This window comes from Hydra viridissima, unplaced genomic scaffold, assembly GCF_058129835.1.
Source record: "Hydra viridissima isolate aposymbiotic clone 2 unplaced genomic scaffold, HvirCarnegie_v1 scaffold_12, whole genome shotgun sequence".
Taxonomy (NCBI): Eukaryota; Metazoa; Cnidaria; class Hydrozoa; order Anthoathecata; family Hydridae; genus Hydra; species Hydra viridissima.
This window is the reverse complement of record NW_028324311.1, coordinates 3,518,537-3,537,920: the sequence shown is the minus strand read 5'-3', so window position 1 is coordinate 3,537,920 and position 19,384 is coordinate 3,518,537. Positions and strand designations below refer to the sequence as shown.

The 19,384-nt window shown below is 30.6% G+C and overlaps 2 protein-coding genes and 3 pseudogenes across 2 annotated transcripts; all 5 read right to left on the bottom strand.

Moving 5' to 3' along the window:
* Nucleotides 1-331: 331 nt before the first annotated feature.
* Nucleotides 332-821, bottom strand: LOC149880803 (uncharacterized; annotated as a pseudogene).
* A 1,279-nt stretch (nt 822-2,100) lies between these two features.
* LOC149880802 (uncharacterized) lies at nt 2,101-8,557 on the bottom strand (annotated as a pseudogene).
* LOC145191914 (uncharacterized) lies at nt 4,902-6,239 on the bottom strand. The gene is made up of 2 exons (XM_080069048.2): nt 6,126-6,239; nt 4,902-6,051 (listed from the first exon to the last, which is right to left on the bottom strand). The coding sequence occupies exons 1-2, from the start codon at nt 6,237-6,239 to the stop codon at nt 5,086-5,088; spliced, it is 1,080 nt and encodes a 359-aa protein (XP_079925174.2). The 3' UTR covers nt 4,902-5,085.
* Nucleotides 8,558-9,304: 747 nt separating the features above from the next.
* On the bottom strand, nt 9,305-10,563 carry LOC149880801 (uncharacterized; annotated as a pseudogene).
* A 7,770-nt stretch (nt 10,564-18,333) lies between these two features.
* Nucleotides 18,334-18,975, bottom strand: LOC149880800 (zinc finger MYM-type protein 1-like). The gene has a single exon (XM_090067884.1). The coding sequence runs from the start codon at nt 18,973-18,975 to the stop codon at nt 18,334-18,336; it is 642 nt and encodes a 213-aa protein (XP_089924010.1).
* Nucleotides 18,976-19,384: the final 409 nt, after the last annotated feature.

The window sequence follows — 19,384 nt, the reverse complement described above, 5'->3', positions numbered from 1 at the left end:
GCACAAAAAGCAAAAACGAAAAACTTTTCTGTTGCTTTTTTCCTTACCCCGAAATTCTTTACCAGATTTTTCCCGGATATTTTTTAAAAAGATTTAACTTATAGACTTTTTTTTTCTAAATTTACAATTTATATTGCTTAAAATGCATATTTCTTAAAGATTGTTAACAAACTCTAAAATATTGTAAATTATAAACAATCATTATAAATAAATATTGATATTTTAATGTTTGAATCATTCTTAATGATTTAAATGACCATTTAAATCAGTGTTTCCCAACTTTTTAGTGCCATGCCCTACCAAAGCTCATAAAAACGTTTTAAAACAGTTTTTATTCGCAACTTTTTTGTTCATTGCTATGTGCTTTAGCATTTGTAAAATTTCTTTTTGCATTGTTTACCATTTCATTTGGAAGTTTAATACCAATCATATCTTCTTTATTGATGGCACTTTGCATAGACTTAATTGCTTCATCCAGCATTCTCTGAGCAAGTTCAAACTCCATATCCGCATTTTTCTCATCTTTTTCTAGATTTTGCTCTTTTTGATCAAGATTAATTTTACTTTTTTCAATTTTTTGGAGCATTTACTGGTGTTGTTTCTTTTTACAAATAAGTTCTTCCTCATGAATTTTTTTAAATCTCTTTTCTTCCTCTTCTTCAGTTTTTTTTACTTTGTAAATTCTATGAGCATTTTGAACAGCTTGAACAACATCTTTTGCTAATGTATCAACATTATGTGCACCTTGGCAACTTCTTGCATATTCCTTTGATATTCTCAAAGCCATTAATGTTTCATCATTTAACTTTACTCTCTCTGAAATCAATGTATTCTTATAATCTGATAAACTTCGCTCTACACAAGCATTTCTATTCTGAAGTGTTAAACAGTTCTCAGCAACTTTATGAAGAAATCCATATTTAGTTTTTCAACATTCAGTATTACTTTGGAAGACTTTAGCCCATTACTGGTCTACTCTTTTTAATTTATTTGTATTTAAATCTTAACACCAGTCTTCTGAAACATTATCTGCTTGGTATAACTTCCATTCATCCTTCACAAATAATAACTAGAAAAAATCAAGGAAATAATTTTATTCAAATCACCAGATAATTATTTGCAATCATACAAGTATATACAATCCATCTCTCATTTGTTCGATATATATCCATCTCTCATTTGTTCGAAGCAAATATATCTTTTTTTTTTCGCAAGAAAATTTTTTACCTGAAAATTAAATACTTTTTATTGAAATACAACAGAATATTGGAAAGAGTAATGACCATATTGTTTTCTATAATGATATAATAAATAACTAATCAAATTAACAATAGATTATAATATCTCCCAAGTAAAATATGCAAATATCAACAACAACAAAATACTAACCTGTTTTTTTCTTCCTCACCAAAATCCATTTTATTTATTTCAAGATTTATAGTTGAATCTAAGGAATCAATTTTTAAAAGAAATGGTATATTGCAAGAAGAAATCACAAAAAGTTATTTATTAAACAAAAAAATTCAAGTAAATAAAATATAGTAAACAATATATAAGGAAATAAAATAAGATACATCAGATATTTAAGTCTAAAATAAATGAAATTTAGTGAGATCCTTGTGCTTCATGCTGGTTACAAATAGATTTTATATTGGGTTCCAATTTTGTTAGCTTCATTCTTAGATCTCCCCATTGTATTGTATCCAAACGATTTCTTTTTTTAAGTAACAAATTAGTTATGGCACTAAATCCGCATTCAGCTAAATATGAAGGAAACGGTAATAATAGTTTTCTTGCACATTCTGTTGTGCTTGGATGATAAAATTTTGGTCTCTTCAAAAAGCCATGCCATCAATCCTTTTATATCAAATAAAGTTTTGACTGACTCGTCATTCTGCATTTCTGCAAATTCTTCTTGGTACTGCATATTTGAAGTATGAGATAAATTAACTAACATTGGCTGCATAAACCAAGTTGGAAAATCAGTTTCTTTCAAATTGGAAAATCTTCCTTTTAAATCAGCTGATGAGTTTTTCAGATGCTTGACAATATTAAGTATAGCGTATCGGTTTTTCATATTTTTGAAGCCAATGAAACTGTTCAATTCTTTCTTTCAAACTTTTTTTGTTTTTGGTAAACGTCTTTTTCAAATAGTTCAATAGACGTAATAAAACCAAATATCTTCGCTTTTGCATCGACATTAGTTTTATTTGTTCCTTGAAGTTCTTTATTCAATATATTTAGTTTTTCAAAAATATCGGTTAAATAACTCAAATATGCCTTAGAATTGATCATTAACAGATATTGCATTTCAGTTTTGTCGCTTAAAAAACCACTATGAGTATCAAACAGTTCAGCAACAAATCTTTTTAAACAGTTCCCTTTCGAAAGCTATCTTACCTCAGTGTGAAGTAAAAGTCTCATATGGGCTTCGTTGTTTTCTTCACAAAATAGTTTAAAAATCTTGTTTTGCACTTGCTTTAATAGAATTAATGTATTTTACAACCAAGTTCATTATTTTATTTGGAACAGGAGACAGATTTTTAACTACCAAGTTTTCCCTGTGAATGACACAGTGCATAAGAAGCATATCTGGATTTTCACCTTTCATCAGTTTTAAGCAACCATTTTTTTAGGAGCACTATCAGCAGCACAGGACGTTATATTTTTCATCGGTATTTTATTCGTATCTAAGAAACTTTTTAGAGTGCTATATATCTTTAGCGGTAGTGCTGCTTTTTAATGATTTTTAAAATAACACTTCTTCAGCAAAATCATTATTATCAATGTATCTGACTTATGTAAGTAATACTGATTCGCTAGTTCTCAATGTTGATTCGTCCATCTGCACCGAAAAAAGTCTTGTTTTTATTTTTTCGATAAGTTGATTTTCAACATCTTTACTCATTTCGTCAGTTCTTCTGCTGACAGTAATGTTACTTAGTGGCATAGTTTTCACGTCATGGTCATGGTCATCTTTTCCAAAATCAGTTTTAGCAAATGTTGGTATTGAAAGCTTGATTAACTGCTCTCCAATCGTATGATTTTGGATATTATCCAATTAATGAAATTTGATAGCTACCCTCAAGATTGATATTAACATTATGAGCAGTTAAGAGAGAATGAAGTTGCTCTTTTTTCATAATTTTTTTTTTAAACTTGAAAATAATTCAAACTTGAATTAATTTGATCTTTATGTTTTGCCTTCAAATGTGCTTCAAGACGACCTGGTTTCATCGATTCATCGCTCAAGCATTGTTGGCATAATAGACAAAAAGGTAACCCTGCATCATGGACAGCAGTTATGAAGCTAAACTTTAAATACTCTTACTGCCAAATTTTTTTCTTGCTTATGCTACTCATGGGCTAAAAAATGAATTTTAAAATCAATTAGGAAATTAAAAATATATATATTTTGTAATGTTTTGTATTCTTATTTATTATTGAAAGAGAATCCACATTGGTTTTTGTATTGTTTATTTCTATATTTGAATATTAAATCATGAACAACTAGTTATATATAAACTGTTGCTGACGATGTTGCCGTGTTAAAGTTTTAGTGAATCATTTTTTCAAGAATTTCCTGTCCTTTAGTATTTGTAAAAAATTGAAGATATTTCCAAGATATTCCCAAGATATTTCGACAGCATAGCTGAATGGAACTTTTGGGTCTATTATTTCTCCTAGCCAAACCAAAGTTTTTAACAAAAGTTTTTCTGTTTGTGAAAAATGAAACCATTATTAAAAACCAATAGAAAACAATTTCATAAGGAATGACCATTACATACACAATTACAAGCAACAATTTTGGTGAAGCATTTTGTTTTAGCATCTTACCAGATTTAGTATGGCCAAATGTTTTTGACAAAGGACTAATAATGTCAAAAGGAAGACCAGGCATGTTTTTTGGCATAGCAATAGTTTGTGACTAAAAATCGACACACTGTGTAATTTGTTGGTGCTGAATTTCATTTTCTTAAACCCCCCCCCCCCCCCAAAAAAAAAAATAAAAAATAAAAAAAACAGTAAAGAATTTATAATATTTGCAGCAGTTTAAGATGTTGCAACAATATAAATCTTAAGTGATGATTCTGTGTGTACCGCAGGACTAAACAGTCCGCTGTTGCCACTTTCAGAATGATTGTCCCCTACAAACCCAAAATCAATTATGGTATAACAAAACTTACTTATTTAAACGCTCAACATAAAATTAAAATGAAAGACTGATGCATAATTTATGTACTGATAAATTATTGTAACTTATTGATATTTATCGAAGTAAACAAATAATTTAAACAGTAAAACCTGATTCTAAATCTTAACTGATTGTCCCATTAATAATACAGGCTTATGATGCTTTTCTGCCATTCTTTTCTTTCTCCACACTGTTCCCCAATTTGACCGCCAGGATAAAAGTTGTGTCACTCAAACAAATTATGATTTAGTAAAACACTTAGGACCATAGAAGTTATTTCCAATTGCTTTTAAAATCAAAATGACCGTGGTGCATAGCTTTTTTTAACTTTTCTTGGTTATTTTAAAAGACTAAAATAGTAGTCGGAAATAGGGGCTACTATGGTCTGCATAAGAGGGGGGGGGGGGGCAACCAACCGTTAAAGATATTTCAAGAAAAATAAACTATAGTTGGTTGCCTTATTTAACTATGCGTCAAAAGTGGGAGGAGCAATAAGTCTACCATCATTTTTCAGCGCTTAAATCACAATTTCAAAAAAATATCAGTTTTTATTTCTTCATTATTTTAGTTGTTATTTTTTTACCAAGTAATAATATAGTCAAACAATAAACATAAAGTTCTATTTTTTCAATTGAAAAAGAAAAAACACCCACATTAGGTGTGTGTGTTTTATTACACACACATTAGGTTATTCTACTTCCTCCAAATTGTTTAACAGCAGCCAAAAGTTTATCACTATGCTCTGAATGTCCTTCACTTCTTTTATGTCTAGACCAGGTTGGTTTAAACTTGGCATGTATTGATTCACCACATTGTTCAGCATATCTTCCTAAACCGCATCTATGATACTTGACAAATGGAACTTCCTGGCACAAAGTAATATGAATTTTTTAAGTCAAACTTAGTTTTTTACCAAAGATTAAAGCTAGCTCTTGTGTAGAGATAAACGAGTTCTTTAACTTGGAGATAGATTCTTCAATTCCAGTTTCTAAAGTGTTACCAAAGCACGTATCTTTAACAGATCTGAAGTTTTTAAGACATTCAACAAAGGGAAAGAAATGATAATGAGTGCTTTTAATGGCAAGCTCTAATTCATCAAGATTTTTAATGATAGCATTTGAGTTGTTGCCATCCCAACCTCTGCCTTGGTAACCTCTTTGAAGAATATTTTTTGATTTCAACCACTCATCAAAACCAGGCCATAGATCTAATAAAAGAGTTCCTAGTAATGAAACAAATCCTATCATAAGGTGTAGTTCTGGTGGAGCGACAAGGTACTGTATTAAAGTTTTAGGATCTTCATCTAAGTAGATAACTCTGGGATTTATTACATTCATACAATCTTTCATAAGGGCCTTGTTGAATCCAGTCTCAGCATATTTGGAGTACCAATAATCCAGGCTTTCAAGAGATCTCAATTTTCCTGACTCTGTTGTTGAGATCCCCTCGCACCAAAGACATGCTCTCAAACCAGCATGAGATGATAAACCAAATACAGAATTAGCACATTTTAAATAAATGGTTATTTTGAATTGAACATTGTGCAAGTTTAGTTTTTCTAGAATAAGTCGTAAATTATAATTTGATTCTGGAACATTTTCTGTGATTCCAAGTATCTGGCATCTTTGAACTCCACTGTTTAGAAATTTTCCAGAGTTTACATTATTATTTTCAGGATCAAATATATTTACAATAACTTTCAAGAATGAACCCCCTGAGTCTAAAGAAATACGTACATGAGTACTAAACGGATACATTTTCCGCTGTTCAATTATATTTAAAATGAAGTTTGATGTTTCTTGGACAAATACAACATCTCTACGAAAAACAGATTCATTTGGTCCCAAGAACTCAATCTAAATAACAAATATTATTTGAAATATTTTTCTTTGGTACTTTGTAATTAGTCAATACTTATATAATCCATTACCTTTTCAACTTCATAAAATTTTGAGATGGATTCTTCGTTTTCATTTAGTTTTTCAAAGATATTTGATTTAATGGATGATCTTTTATCCATACCTTTTCTTAGAACTGCTATCATATCTTTTGTTTTATCTTGTGAGAGTTCTAAAACAATTAGCAATTCTTGTACAATTTGAACAGATAATTGTCTGATAGATCACCGATCAGTTTTGTTTTCAGGCGTACCAACCTTTATAGTTAGTGGTTTTCCTCGTGTTGATATATAAAAGTTGGATCAATATGCTATTTTGTCAGTTTCCATTTTTCTCTTAAGTATTCCTGCTGCAACTTGTTCAGCTTGAAGATAACCAAGATCAAAAGCTAAACTTATAAGATTAGAAACAGCTGTTTCTTTCCCACACTGATGTGGTAACCCTGCTAGAAAAACAGTCGGAACATAAAATCCTTTTAGTTTTCATTTCTGTTTCTGGTTCAGATTTATTTTGAACATTCATCCTGCCAGTCTTTTTTGTCCAATCAATCTTGAAAATATAACTTATATAAATATTAATGCATTTGTTTAAACATATAATTTCAAAATTAAACTCGTTAAACTAATTTGATGTTCCATTATTCTTAAAAACTAATACTATTCCAAAAAACTTTGTTATAAATATAAATTTAATTTTAAAAAAATAGAAACAGAATAAAAATTCTAAGATTAATTATTAATATTACAGATATACCTCCATTGCCTAACTTTATTTAAAAAAAAAATTAAATGAATATTATCTTTACCTTGGATATCTTTTCTCCCCAAGCCATTCTTGGATATTTTCCAGTCTTGAGCAAATACAGATTTCTATGAAAACTTAAACATATATTTGTTGGAAAATCTTCTATTAGCTTCGAATATCCATGAAACACGTATAATTTCATCAACTCTTCCACTGTTCTGTTTAAGGATAGCATTTTATATAAAGCTAAGAATATATAAAGATAATCATGCATTGCATATAATAAATAGCATATATAGCATATGTATAATGTATTATATATACTAAAATAAAAAACATAAAATAGTCAAATAAAAAACAAGTCATTTATAAAAAAAGAATATTATAAAATACATATGAGATAATAAAAAAATAGAACTTTGCAGCAACTTAAGAAAGATATCTTTCTCAATCTTTGATCTATTACATTTTTTGATCTTTCTTATCTTAGTTTTAGTTAACATAAAGCGTAAATACTCTAACAAAAATCAACCTTTTTTCAGAACACTTTGTATAAAGTGGCGCAAAGTATTAATATTTTAAAATGGCGCAAATAATGAACTTAAAAAATGGCCAGAATTGAGTGTAATTGTCATGTATTTAAATTTATATTGAATTTTTTGTCTGCTTAATAGTCAAAATGATTTTTTTTTTCTTACTTTAGATTTAAATAAAGTCTTTCACGTTGTGTAAAAAATAAATAATTACACACACAAAAAATTTAAACCTAAAAAAATAGTTAAAAATAGAAAAAATCACTTTAAAAAGTTAAAAAAAAGCTATGTACCACGGTCATTTTGATTTTAAAAACAATTGGAAACAACTTCTATGGTCCTAAGTGTTATATTAAACCATAATTTGTTTGAGTGACACAACTTTTATCCTGGCGGTCAAATTGGGGAACAGTGTTCAAGGTTTTTTTGTAAAAACAAAATTATCAATAAAGAACAGAAGCAATAATCTATTTCAGAAAAAATTTAATGGAACTAAGATTATATAAATAAATAGAACAGCTATTGCAGTGTTTACTTTCCGAATTAGTACTTTCAACTACATGTTCTTCGCTGATAGACAGTTTTTTTTTCAGACTGTTTAAAAATAAAGTAGTAAACAATAAAAATATAAGAATGTTTCTATTAAAAAAAAAAAAAATTTCTAACAATTAAATTGAGAATAATCATTTTTGTTTTTTAATGTAAATTCTATATTAAATAGCTTACAGCTTTCTTTTTTGTTTGCTGAAGTTCTCTTCGACATTAGAGGTATCTTCTTCTTTTTTCACCTTTTGTAGGCTTCTTTCTCATTACTCAAAATCATAGGTCATTTGCAATTGTAATAAGGCACTTGGGTTAAATATATGTTGTTTTTAAAGTGAATTAAAAGTAGTATATTGCTGCATAAATTTCATTGTTGCAATTTTTTTGAATTGTACAAATCAAAATTTACCAGCAACTGCTAACAATCGAATAGAAAAAGTCTTCCAATTTGTGTCAGGTTCAGAGCATTGCTTTTGTGCCCTACTGACTTTGCTTGACTTTGACCATGGGGGCCAGTAGCATTTAAGTTCTATACGCTGCCTAACCAATCTTGAAACTTCTTGAAATTCAATTTTGTTAATAATCCAACTGAAGGGAATATATTCAGTTTTCATCTCAGTGTCACAAACCACAATAGCATACATTCTGCAGTCTAGTAATTATGTTATACCTAAAAAAACTGATTACTATTCAGAACTAAAATAAAAGAAATTTATTTTAGTTCTGAATAGTAATCTGATGGTTTGAAAACCTATTTTCAAACCATCAGTTTTTTCAACCAAATAAATATTTATTTTTTTAGAATCACATGTATTTTTAAAAAAAGATTCCTTGTAAGTAAACTTCTCAAAAAGAATATAAGCACAATGATTACTTGCTGTTGGTTTTAATATATTTCCAACAACTCCGATATTACCAGATATTTCAAATCAATTATCTCCAACACTGTTAGGCATGAAAACCTTTTTGTTCTGATGCCGCTTGAATTGAAGAGAGTGGCTCAGTGTAATATTTACAGGCCTATCATTATGCAATTTACTAAAATCAACAATATGATAAGGTTGACTACAATAAACATCGGCATTTTTTCAAAAATTCTTTTTGCAATTTGTGAACAAGGTGATTGGGCCTTGCGAATTTTTAACGCTTTTTTAACTGACCAAGATAATTTTCATATTTGAATGATGAATAATTGTCAATGCACCGTAGTGTTTTGCATCATCAGCTAAATGTATTAATGAATGAACATTATATACTAACTGATCTCTACCATATAGCTCTTCAAAAGTCTGCACAAAATATCGTAGCAACTGATTTGCATACCCAGTTTAGTGTTTAAGTAAGGAAGTGCACAACAAAATCCTGACAGCAACAGATAAGTCCATAAACTTTTAATAATAATTTGGTAACAATTTTCCTTTTAAAACAGCCGGCCCTGTATAAATCAAAAAAAGACGAAGCTCAGTAGCCTGCCATCGCCTATATTTAACGAACGAGACTTCCTAGAAAACTCTTTTGAATTATATGGTCACAAAGCAGCCAGTTTTTAAGAAATTACTGCAACAACATTTTGTGACAACCTACACGATGGTGGGCCTTGAATCCGTAAGCTTATAATTCTTCTGTCAACACCCAAACAAACACAACGCATATAATCAATTGGATACCCACTTATCATATTATAACTTAGCTTTGTGAAAGGAGATACTGCGTTATGGTGTCCTAAATCATGTTGATTGAAAGAGTCTAGATCATTTCTTAAAGGAGTTGATAAATCAGGTAAAAATATTTTTTGATACCACTCACCACGTTGAATACATCGTTTACAACAATTGTATCGATTATGTGTTTTAATGGACTTAACAAATCACCGAGCTGGTGCGTCATAAATAACTACTTCCAATTTTATTTTGTATGCTTTTCCAGTGTTGTCACATAAAACCGACTTGCTCAGAACATTTCATTTCATCAATAAAATCTTTTAAATAGTCATCAAAAGAATTTGGTTTAAAAGAACTGGAAAATAAAACAATTGGAAATATGCTTTGATCAAGCTCTTTAAAAGAACCAAGAATTGGCCAAAGAGATATGTTTGAGTTATTAAACAATGGAATACCATCGATATTGATATGTATATTAAAAATTGAAAGGTCTATTAAGAGAAGTAATTTTTTTAATGATAGGGAAAGCAAAATTGCAATCCAATATAGTAATATTCACCGACTGCAACCGTTTTGCTTTCAACTTGCCTTTTTGTGTGTAAAAGCGATCTAGAATCTTTAGGCAAACCTGATCCATTTCTTCTCAAAATCTGTAGTAATCTATCTAAAGCATTATGAGATATTTTAAAACTGGCTGCCTATTTTCTTAGATCATCATCCAAGCAATTATCATTTGGGTTTAGTTTTTCTATTTGTTCGTTATCAAAATCATCATTAGCATGTACAAAGCAATCTTGAGTATCATAAAATTCTTTTATATTGCTTTTGCTTAGGCTTTTGTTAGTGTCAGACCACACATATGAAAAATCATCAATTATATTATCTTGCACAATTAAATCATAATTTAGTTTATAATTTAAAGAAGCTTCTTCAACTAATTTTGCCACAGCTACAGAAATTTTTCTTCTTTTTGTTCTTTGTGAACTCATGGTATTTAAATGAAAAAATTTGGAAACTTGGTTTTACTTCAAAATGATAGACTATTAAATAAGCGCTAAAGTTGTGCTAAGTAAGCTTAAGGAATTTCACCTGACCTGCGCGCTCATACGGAATATTCTGGAGGGACCCAGATGAAACCCGTCAGAAAATACCAGATTTAGCCCGTACCTGATGTCCAGATTAAAACTGTACGGGTCCCGTATGGTTGGGTCTACTATATGGCGCTCTATACTGAAGGCCTATTTTTACTTACTTGTTGACTCCTTAGAGTATTAGGAGTTATATATAATATATATATATATAACTCCTAAAATTGTTACACATAACTCTTAACATTGTATATAATATGCAATGTTAAGGGTTTATCGTTTTCCTAAAGATAAAGAACAAAGAAATATTTGCATAAAAAGCATTCCAAATTCTAATATTTTAGTTTCAGATGAAACTGTTATTTGCCAATAACATTGGTTAACAATTTTCGAAAAAGTTACTGTTTAAGGAAAACAAAGACCGAAAATGCCACCATCTGTATGGCCAGGAATACCTTCAAGTCAAATACTTACTCCATTACCAAAAGAGTGAAGCAGTTATCTAATGATACTGCAAAATCGATTCATCATACTTGCTACGGTATTGTCGAGCTATGTAAATATTTATTAACAACATGCCATGATTATGTTCTTCTCGGTATGTTTACAAGTGCTCACTTAAAAAAAAATTTGGGAAATTGAGACAAGGTTCTGGGGGTGCCTATTTTATATATGTTCAACAAATTATAGAAAAGTTGCATATAAATCACACATCACTGTTGTTATCTTTAAATATTGCCATAGATTCTTTTGATTTCAGTTCAGGTCATGAGTATGCTTCTTGTACATATGTTTTATGTGAAGCAGGTGCTGAAATATTTGACAATTTAGAAAAACTAGAGCCATCAATTTCTGATAATACCAAAATGTCTTTGATTTATATTGCTGGTTATGTATGTAGAAATAAATATAATGAAAACAATTTGTTCAATCAAACATTACTTTATCATGAAAAGTTTGGTGAGTACCTCAAGTCTATAGATCGTAGTGGTCTTAAAATTCCACCAGACAATTTTTGCTAATGGGTTTTTTTTTTGCTTTGTCTTATTCCATTCGATAAAAGATAAAGTTTGTCATAAGTCCTTAAGTGACATCTTTATGCTGGTTTCTGAATTTTACAACTTTGAAATTAATCAAAAACATTTCAATCCACTTGTTAATATACTTTTAAACAATTTTTATGCACAAATTACACCAAGATCTAATAAAGAACCTGCATTAAAAGTTTTAAAGTTATCATAAATTTGTTTAGAAAGGAATGATTTGTATCTGCTGTTGTTAAAATATCTGCAAATATTTTCTTTGTTTTATTTTTTTTTTTTTTAATTTAAAGTTTTAAGTTTTTATTACATTTTAATGGAAATATTTCTAAATAAACTAATTAAACTCATTAACAGTCATATTTAGACTCCAAAATATAATTTTATGGCAGAGTTGCTGATAATCCATAAAAATAATAGGTCCCCAGTCACGGCTTACGGTTGCGCGATGAATAGGCCTTCAGTATAGATTACCTTGGCTTGCTGGGATATAAACTATTGCCAAAATGCATAAAAATGCTAAAAAATGATTGAAAAGCTTTTCTAAGGATACCTACATAGAAAATAAAAAATATTTATTTTTGTTAAAACAAAAAAACTGTGAAAAAAAATCGAAGATTTGTTATATTGAATAAGATAGTTCACTTAAAAAATTTAGATAGCTAAGATATCTAGGCGCTAAAATGTTCGGAGGGCCAGTCTGAGGAAAATTAATCGTTACAGATTTGGGTTGTTTTGAAACAACATTTGTAAAATTTTTATAACAATAGTTGCAGAGGCACAAAAAGGGAAAATCTCTATCAAAAGTTTTCTAAAAGTATAATAATTTTTGAAGAGAGAAATGTTATGAAGGGCAGAATAGTCCTTTGAAGAGCGGTGAAAATCGTTTGTAGGACTGTCTCAACAGATAAGATCTCTTTTAAATTGTCATTAAGTGTGACAAGTATCATTGATAAATTTAGGTTAAATTTTGTAAAAGACAGAGTTTGATTTAGTAAAGTTAGATTTAGTGAAATAACACAATGCCAAATCAAGCAAAGATTCATGATGAAAATTGAAAGTTTGTGTGCTTGCTCTTCCTAAAAAATTTTTAAAACAGCTTACTGTTTTCCAAGCAGATCGAATATATCAACTTTACAAGACCAAGATAAATATCAGTGATTCTCGGGTACCACAAAGACTCTGCGAATCCTGCAGAACTACTATGCGCAGGAAACAAAAGGGGAAATATGTTGCACTCCCCACTTTATTTGATTTCAAGCCAATACAAGTGAGGCTTGAAACAAGAGGCAGGATGTGTCATTGCCTAATCTTCCAAATTGGTCATTCAAAGCTGCAAGAAAAACATTCTCTTTAAGAGCAAGCCACCATTGAGAAAGAACCAAGTGTGCGCTGCAGCACACGCCTCAGCCATTTAGAAAATGGTTTGCCCCACTATTGCTCTCAGATAAAGTTCAGGGAAAGCCTTCAATCTTTAGCAGCAAATGATGCCAAAGCAGCCGAACAAATTGCATCTCGATTTATTTCCAATTAAGAATTATCATCGGAAGGCACTATTCGAACTGTCAAAAACGGATTAAAAGAAATGGTCAAAACTATAAACCAAACAGCACGCAGCAAGATGGTAGAGCCAAATTTTTACAAGAGTTTTCTAAGAGCAGTTCAACACTTAAATGTCGATACTGCGTTCAGGGATGAAACCAGCTCACCGCCACAAAAACAACCTCTCACTCAGAGGACTGTTAAAGACACTGGAGTCTAAAGACGAATTCTTGTTGCGGTAAAAGAAGATTTGCCAGAAACTCACTCCAGTTTAAAACAAATCTGGTCCCTAATTAATGCAAATAAACTTAAACTAATTTTGGCTTGTGATATGAAAGTTGCAAATTTAATTTGTGGTTTTCAAGCCCATTCAAGCATGCACCCTTGCACGTGGTGTGACGTCAAATCAAAGTGTCTTACCGAATCTGGAAACATGCGAACACTGGGCTCAATCAAATCTAGTCTCGAGTCTTTTCAGCAATCTGGCGGGGATGTTCCTAATGCAAAGCTGTTCGGATATGTAATTCGAAAGTCAATCATCAGCAGGCCGGACAATTTTCTGATTTTGGAAATCATCACACCTATGGAATTGCATCACCTCTTAGAAGTTGTCAATCATCTTTTCAAGATCCTTAAAACTGCTTGGACAGAAGCAGTTAAGTGGCCAGGTGCTCTTTACATTCATCTTAGTCCATATCATGGGGGCCAGTTCGACGGAAACGAATCCAGAAAGCTTCTTTAAAATGCGGATGTGCTGCAGCAACTTGCTGATACAAACTTGGTTCTCAATATCTTTCACATAATTGAAGCATTTAAAAGTTTCAATTTAGTTGTCAAAGCTTGCTTTGGATTCATCCTACAGCCGGACTTCGCTGAAAAAATTGAAAATTTTAAAAGATGTTGCTTAATGATAACTGGTGCAAGCGTCACACCTAAAATTCACACCGTCATCTACCACATTAAGGATCTCATCATCCATAAAGGATCCCCCTGGGGCCCTGTAGTGAACAAGTTGTTGAAACCGCTCATCAAGATTTTTATCAACATTGGTTAAGGTATAAGCAAAACAATAATCATCCAGAGTACAAAGAAAGATTGTTGTGCAGCATAACTGATCTAAACAGTAAGCGTCTTTAGAGAACTGCTAGCATAATTTGAGTTATAAGAGATAAGGAGCAGAAAATCATAGCTTACAGTTTTTAATGAACATTTTAATCAACTTAATCCTTAAATACTGTTAATTTAAAAGTTATGAATTTTAATATTACATTTAAAAACAGTATTATAGAGTATTTGTACTAAAAGAGTATATTGAGCTATTTATTAATAAATTTTTTGCGGAGAAAATCAAAAAATATTTCTTAAATTGTAATCAGATGCTATTTTATGGTAATGAAATGTAAAAAAATAAAAAGGGTTTTAATAGTTATTATATCACTTAATTTTGAAAGTAAATCTTTTTACGAAGGTTTCAAGATTCAATAAAAGTATATTATCAGAGACGTATTTTTTTTTTTTGTTTTACCAACTGGTTGTCTTTAAACCAGGTTTTACACTTTTTTTTAGGATTTATTTGCACTTTGGCAGTAGTTTATACTTCAGGAAATGCCGAGATTTTCACGCTCTGCATAAGCCAAGCCAAACCACGATTTAAATAGCAAACCAATATTTTGGTCTATAAAACCAAAACGGTACTTGTAGCATTTAAACAATTATAACAAAAATTGTTAGTATTACATAGAAGAACACTCATGTAACCATAACTTTGAAAATAGTACCGAATATCACAGTAATCGGTAACGTTTTGAAGTATAAGTAGCAAAAAACTAACAAAGTTTAAACTAAAGCTGCCATAAATCCGTAACCCGTAAACCGATCCGACTTAAGTTTTATCCAAAGTTTGCTGTGGTTGTAGGCAACATTTGCACCAAGTTTTATCAAATTATATAGAGTGGTTCTCATTGTACAGGTGTTTTTATTCGCGCACTATAAAGTCAAAGTTTCACTGAATTTGAACATTCAAATGAAGTTAATTTCTGCGGACAAAATAAAATGATTTCAAATTTTGCATCACAGGGTACCTTGATGCGTACGCTACCACCCCATATAAGTGGCGTTCTTGGGTCAGTTAGCTTGGCGTTATCGTGATCAACACTAACCCTGTATGAAGGCATAGGTTTAACAAGATAGATAGCTTGTCACCAGGAGAATTTTTTTTTTAACATTTTACGTGGTTTGGAATGAATAGAGAAAAAAAAAATTAACGCAAGAGATCCTTAAAACTTTTTTTAAAATATTTTTAAATTTAAAAATATTTTTAAAAAAACCCTTAAAGTTTTAAATGCAGAATTTTAAACTTTTTTTTTTTTTTACTATTCTTCTTGATGCGGGAATTTCGAATGAACTTTCGAATCGATTTATTTTTGAAGTTAACCGAATTTCCCTAAGTTAAAAAAAAGGCGGTAAAACTTCATTCCATTATTCCAAGAGAAGAAAAATTTTTAAGTGTATACCATTACGCTTGTGTAATTTGAAATATGCATTATATGTAGTCAAAACGTAAGAGGAGAGAAGAACTTGTAGACTTTTGTTAAAATTCTAATAAAACAGCTTTCTTTCTGAGTCTAAAATAAAGGTTTTAAGTTATTTCTAGGAAATTGTTTTTGTTTTAAAAAAACACTTCCAAAACAAAGTATAACTTTAAATTTTTTTCAACTAATTCAAACAAAACTGTTTCCTGTAGCTTGTTAATTACTTACACGTAAAAACTTTTGCAAAAAAAAGTGCATTCCAAAATCTGTTCGGAATTTGGGAAACATTTTAATTATGCAGAAAAGTACTGTTTCTGAGATATCTTACAAAGTATTGCTAATTTTTGACTTTTTTTTTCAGATAAATAACCACCATCAAATTCTACATTAAACAGTACGGAATTTAAATTACCTTTTTTTTTTTTAAGTCGGTTTTACATTGTTGGTTTTTCAGGGTTTTAAAAAGTGTTTTGCTTGCAATTAAAAAATTTAATGGAATCAATATACATTTTGAAAATACTTTTTCATATTCTCATTACCCTAGTCTTCTAATTTATTAAGCAGTTTTCCTTTTAAAAATCCCACAAAAATAAAAGATGTAACAATTAGTGACCTAAAGCTGTTCGGAATTAGGGACTGTTAGGAATTAGGGAAATCTACGGTATGTAGAATATTTAAAAAAGAAACAATATATGAACAGACTAATACTGGGAGTTATATATATGACTTCATGCGCAATGATTGGTAATAAATTAATAAGTTGCTTTTTTTTGTTATTTAGATGTTTCACATAAAAGGAATTCTTTTAAATCCTTTTATCTTTTAGTATTGATACTACTTCTCACGAGAAATACTTTCGTTGGTTTGTAAATAAGTTCAAATACTTTCCCAACACACTAATGAAAAAAATTCTATTCAACAGTCAAAATCTGCATTTGTGTTTGTTTACCTTAAAAGAGATCAAAATTAATGAAGAGTTGTTTACTTCTCTGGTATTGATGGTTTAATGTGGCATATAGAGGTAAGGATTTTAATTTTGGTTATTCTCATATAGAATAAAATCTACTTTTTAGTTTTTAATTCAATGCCTAAAAAAAAGGTAAATATAAATTTTAGCAGAAAAAGATCCTTTTAACTACTAAAACTGTAAAGTGCTATAAAGATATATAGCTATGAAGATAAACATGTAAATAAATAGATAATATATATAAATATATATTTATTCAAAAACTAGAAATGTTTAACATTATTTTATATTTTTATTCATATACCTTATAGTTTTTAAAAGAAAAAAGGAGCAAATTAATGAGTCAAAGGTAATTGATATGTATATATATATCAGGGCTAGATTAAACAATTGTGTAACCCTGGGGCACTGAAATTTGTGGGGGCCCTCGAGAAAGATTTTCAAGCAACCATAGCTAACGTTTAGTACCGTTTACCGGTACTAAAATTGTATTGTAATGTAATGTGTTAAAATCTAAAGTAACTCTGCATAAAGTTTGACCACCATATAAATTGGGGGTAATGCTAAAGCAATGTATGGACAAATAAAAACATTCAATAGACATGAAACATGTAATGATATAAACATGTATTTTGTTCAACTTAGTAAGAATTTGTAAGATTATAAAGAAATGAAAGTCATTCTAGCTTTTTGTAAAACAAATGTTTTCACAATATCTGAGAAATTAATCTCCCGTAGTAAATCGGATTCTATGCTCATTAGTGTCAAATAAAAAAAGTCGATTTTGGCTCATGTTGGTCCTTAGTCTGTTTTTGATAAGTTTCAATTTGGAAAACGATTGTTCTCCCGAACAATTAGAGACCATTAGGACCAAGTACATCCTTAATAGGATTTTTACATTTCGAAAACTTGAGATGAAGTTATTTGCATTTAAAATTTTGTAAAAGAACAGTTCTTTGGGCACATTTGCATTAGCATCATACTCATCCATATAAAGCTTTAGAAGGGCTGAAAATTGAACAAGCTCGTTTCCGAGACTTTCTTCAAGGTCAGGCTTGTACTTGTTAACTAAATTGTTCGCAGACATCATTATTTCGTTTGGTTTCATTTCATCAAGGCGATTCAGAAAGCCAAAATACTCACATTCATTCTTGTAAGCATTTATTCTGTCTTTGAGTGAGACATTAAATTGGTCAATCACTGGGATAAAACTTGTTGTGCGGAACTGATCACTTGGGGATTGCTGAACTTCATCTCCAGTTTCATAACCCAATTGATTGAGGCGAACATTTCTATTCCGCTGACGACGTTGAGCTTGGGAATATTCAGTTGAACCAGATAATTTCTTTGCACGTTCTTCATATTGAGCAAAACATTCTCGTTTTGATTCCACGAATGCTTTCAGTGAAGTAAGGGCATCTACTACAGACTGCAATACCATTTCAGGACTCTGGAGTATCTTGTTTGTGGCATTGAATCGCTCCAATATATCATTCCAAAACAATGAATATAGCGCAATTTCGATCTTGCACATTTGCTTGTGAAGACCAGCAGCAGCATTGCGAACAATATCCTTTTCCTCCTTGTTAATTTAAATTCTTTCCAAAGCCACCTTAAACTTGTCATATCCAACAACAAGTGCCTTAACTGCATCATGGCTGCATGACCAACGAGTATCACTCAATCCTTTAGGTGTCAGCAGTTTTTTCTTGTTTGTCTTTTCTTGAGAGCTAGACAGTGCTTCTGTTAGGATTTGGTAACGTGAAGGTGATGCTGTGAAAAAGACGTGCACTCCTTGAACAAAGTCAAAGAATTTCACTGCTGCAGAACATGTATTTGCTGCTGCCTTACCAACTAAATTCAGCGAATGTGCACAACATGGAACATAAATGCATAGGTCATTTTGTTCCTTTATCAAAGCTTGCATTCCGCAATATTTACCGCTCATGTTGGCAGCATTGTCATATGATTGACCTCGACAGTCATGTAAACTGATTCCATTGGATTCCAGATATTTCAATAAGGCCTCTGTCATTTCACGACCAGTGTGACCTGTATTAGGGATAAAAGTTAGAAATCTCTCATTCGGTATTACCTTTTCCATATCCATGTAACGAATTATAATTGTTAACTGATCAATATGAGCCTCATCTGGTGTAGAATCGACAGATACCGAGAAATACTTTGATTTTTTGATAGAACAGAAAATGCACTTTAAAACTTGTGAGCCCATCAATTTTATAATTTCTTCACAAATAGTGTATGACAGATAACTGGTATTGCCTCTTCATTTATTATCTTAATGTGAGCAGCAAGAAAAGTTTCATATTCACTCAGCAGTTCTAAATTTCCTAGATAATTCCTATTGTGTGGTGTTCCAACAATTTCATTATCACCTCGGAAAGCTAACTCTCGTTCTGCAATGATCTTTATATTACTTATTACACGTTGCAGTATTTGATTCCAGTACACACATGTTTCAGATTCCTGTTTTGCTAGCTCATGGGAAATTCCTCCAGACTTTTTGCCACGCTGTGCCAAAGTTATAATTGCTTCTAGATGGCCTTTAGATGATTCATGTTTACTGACACGCACTGAGGCATGTTTCCAATAGCAAAATCCAGAACTTGAAAAATTAGTAG

What these genes read in the sequence shown, in the direction of transcription:
- LOC149880800 (XM_090067884.1), bottom strand. Translation starts at nt 18,975, where the DNA reads ATGGGCTCACAAGTTTTAAAGTGCATTTTCTGTTCTATCAAAAAATCA.
- LOC145191914 (XM_080069048.2), bottom strand. Translation starts at nt 6,239, where the DNA reads ATGATAGCAGTTCTAAGAAAAGGTATGGATAAAAGATCATCCATTAAA. An exon ending in AATTTTATGAAGTTGAAAAG is followed by an intron (nt 6,052 to 6,125) that starts GTAATGGATTAT and finishes TTTGTTATTTAG; the next exon opens with ATTGAGTTCTTGGGACCAAA.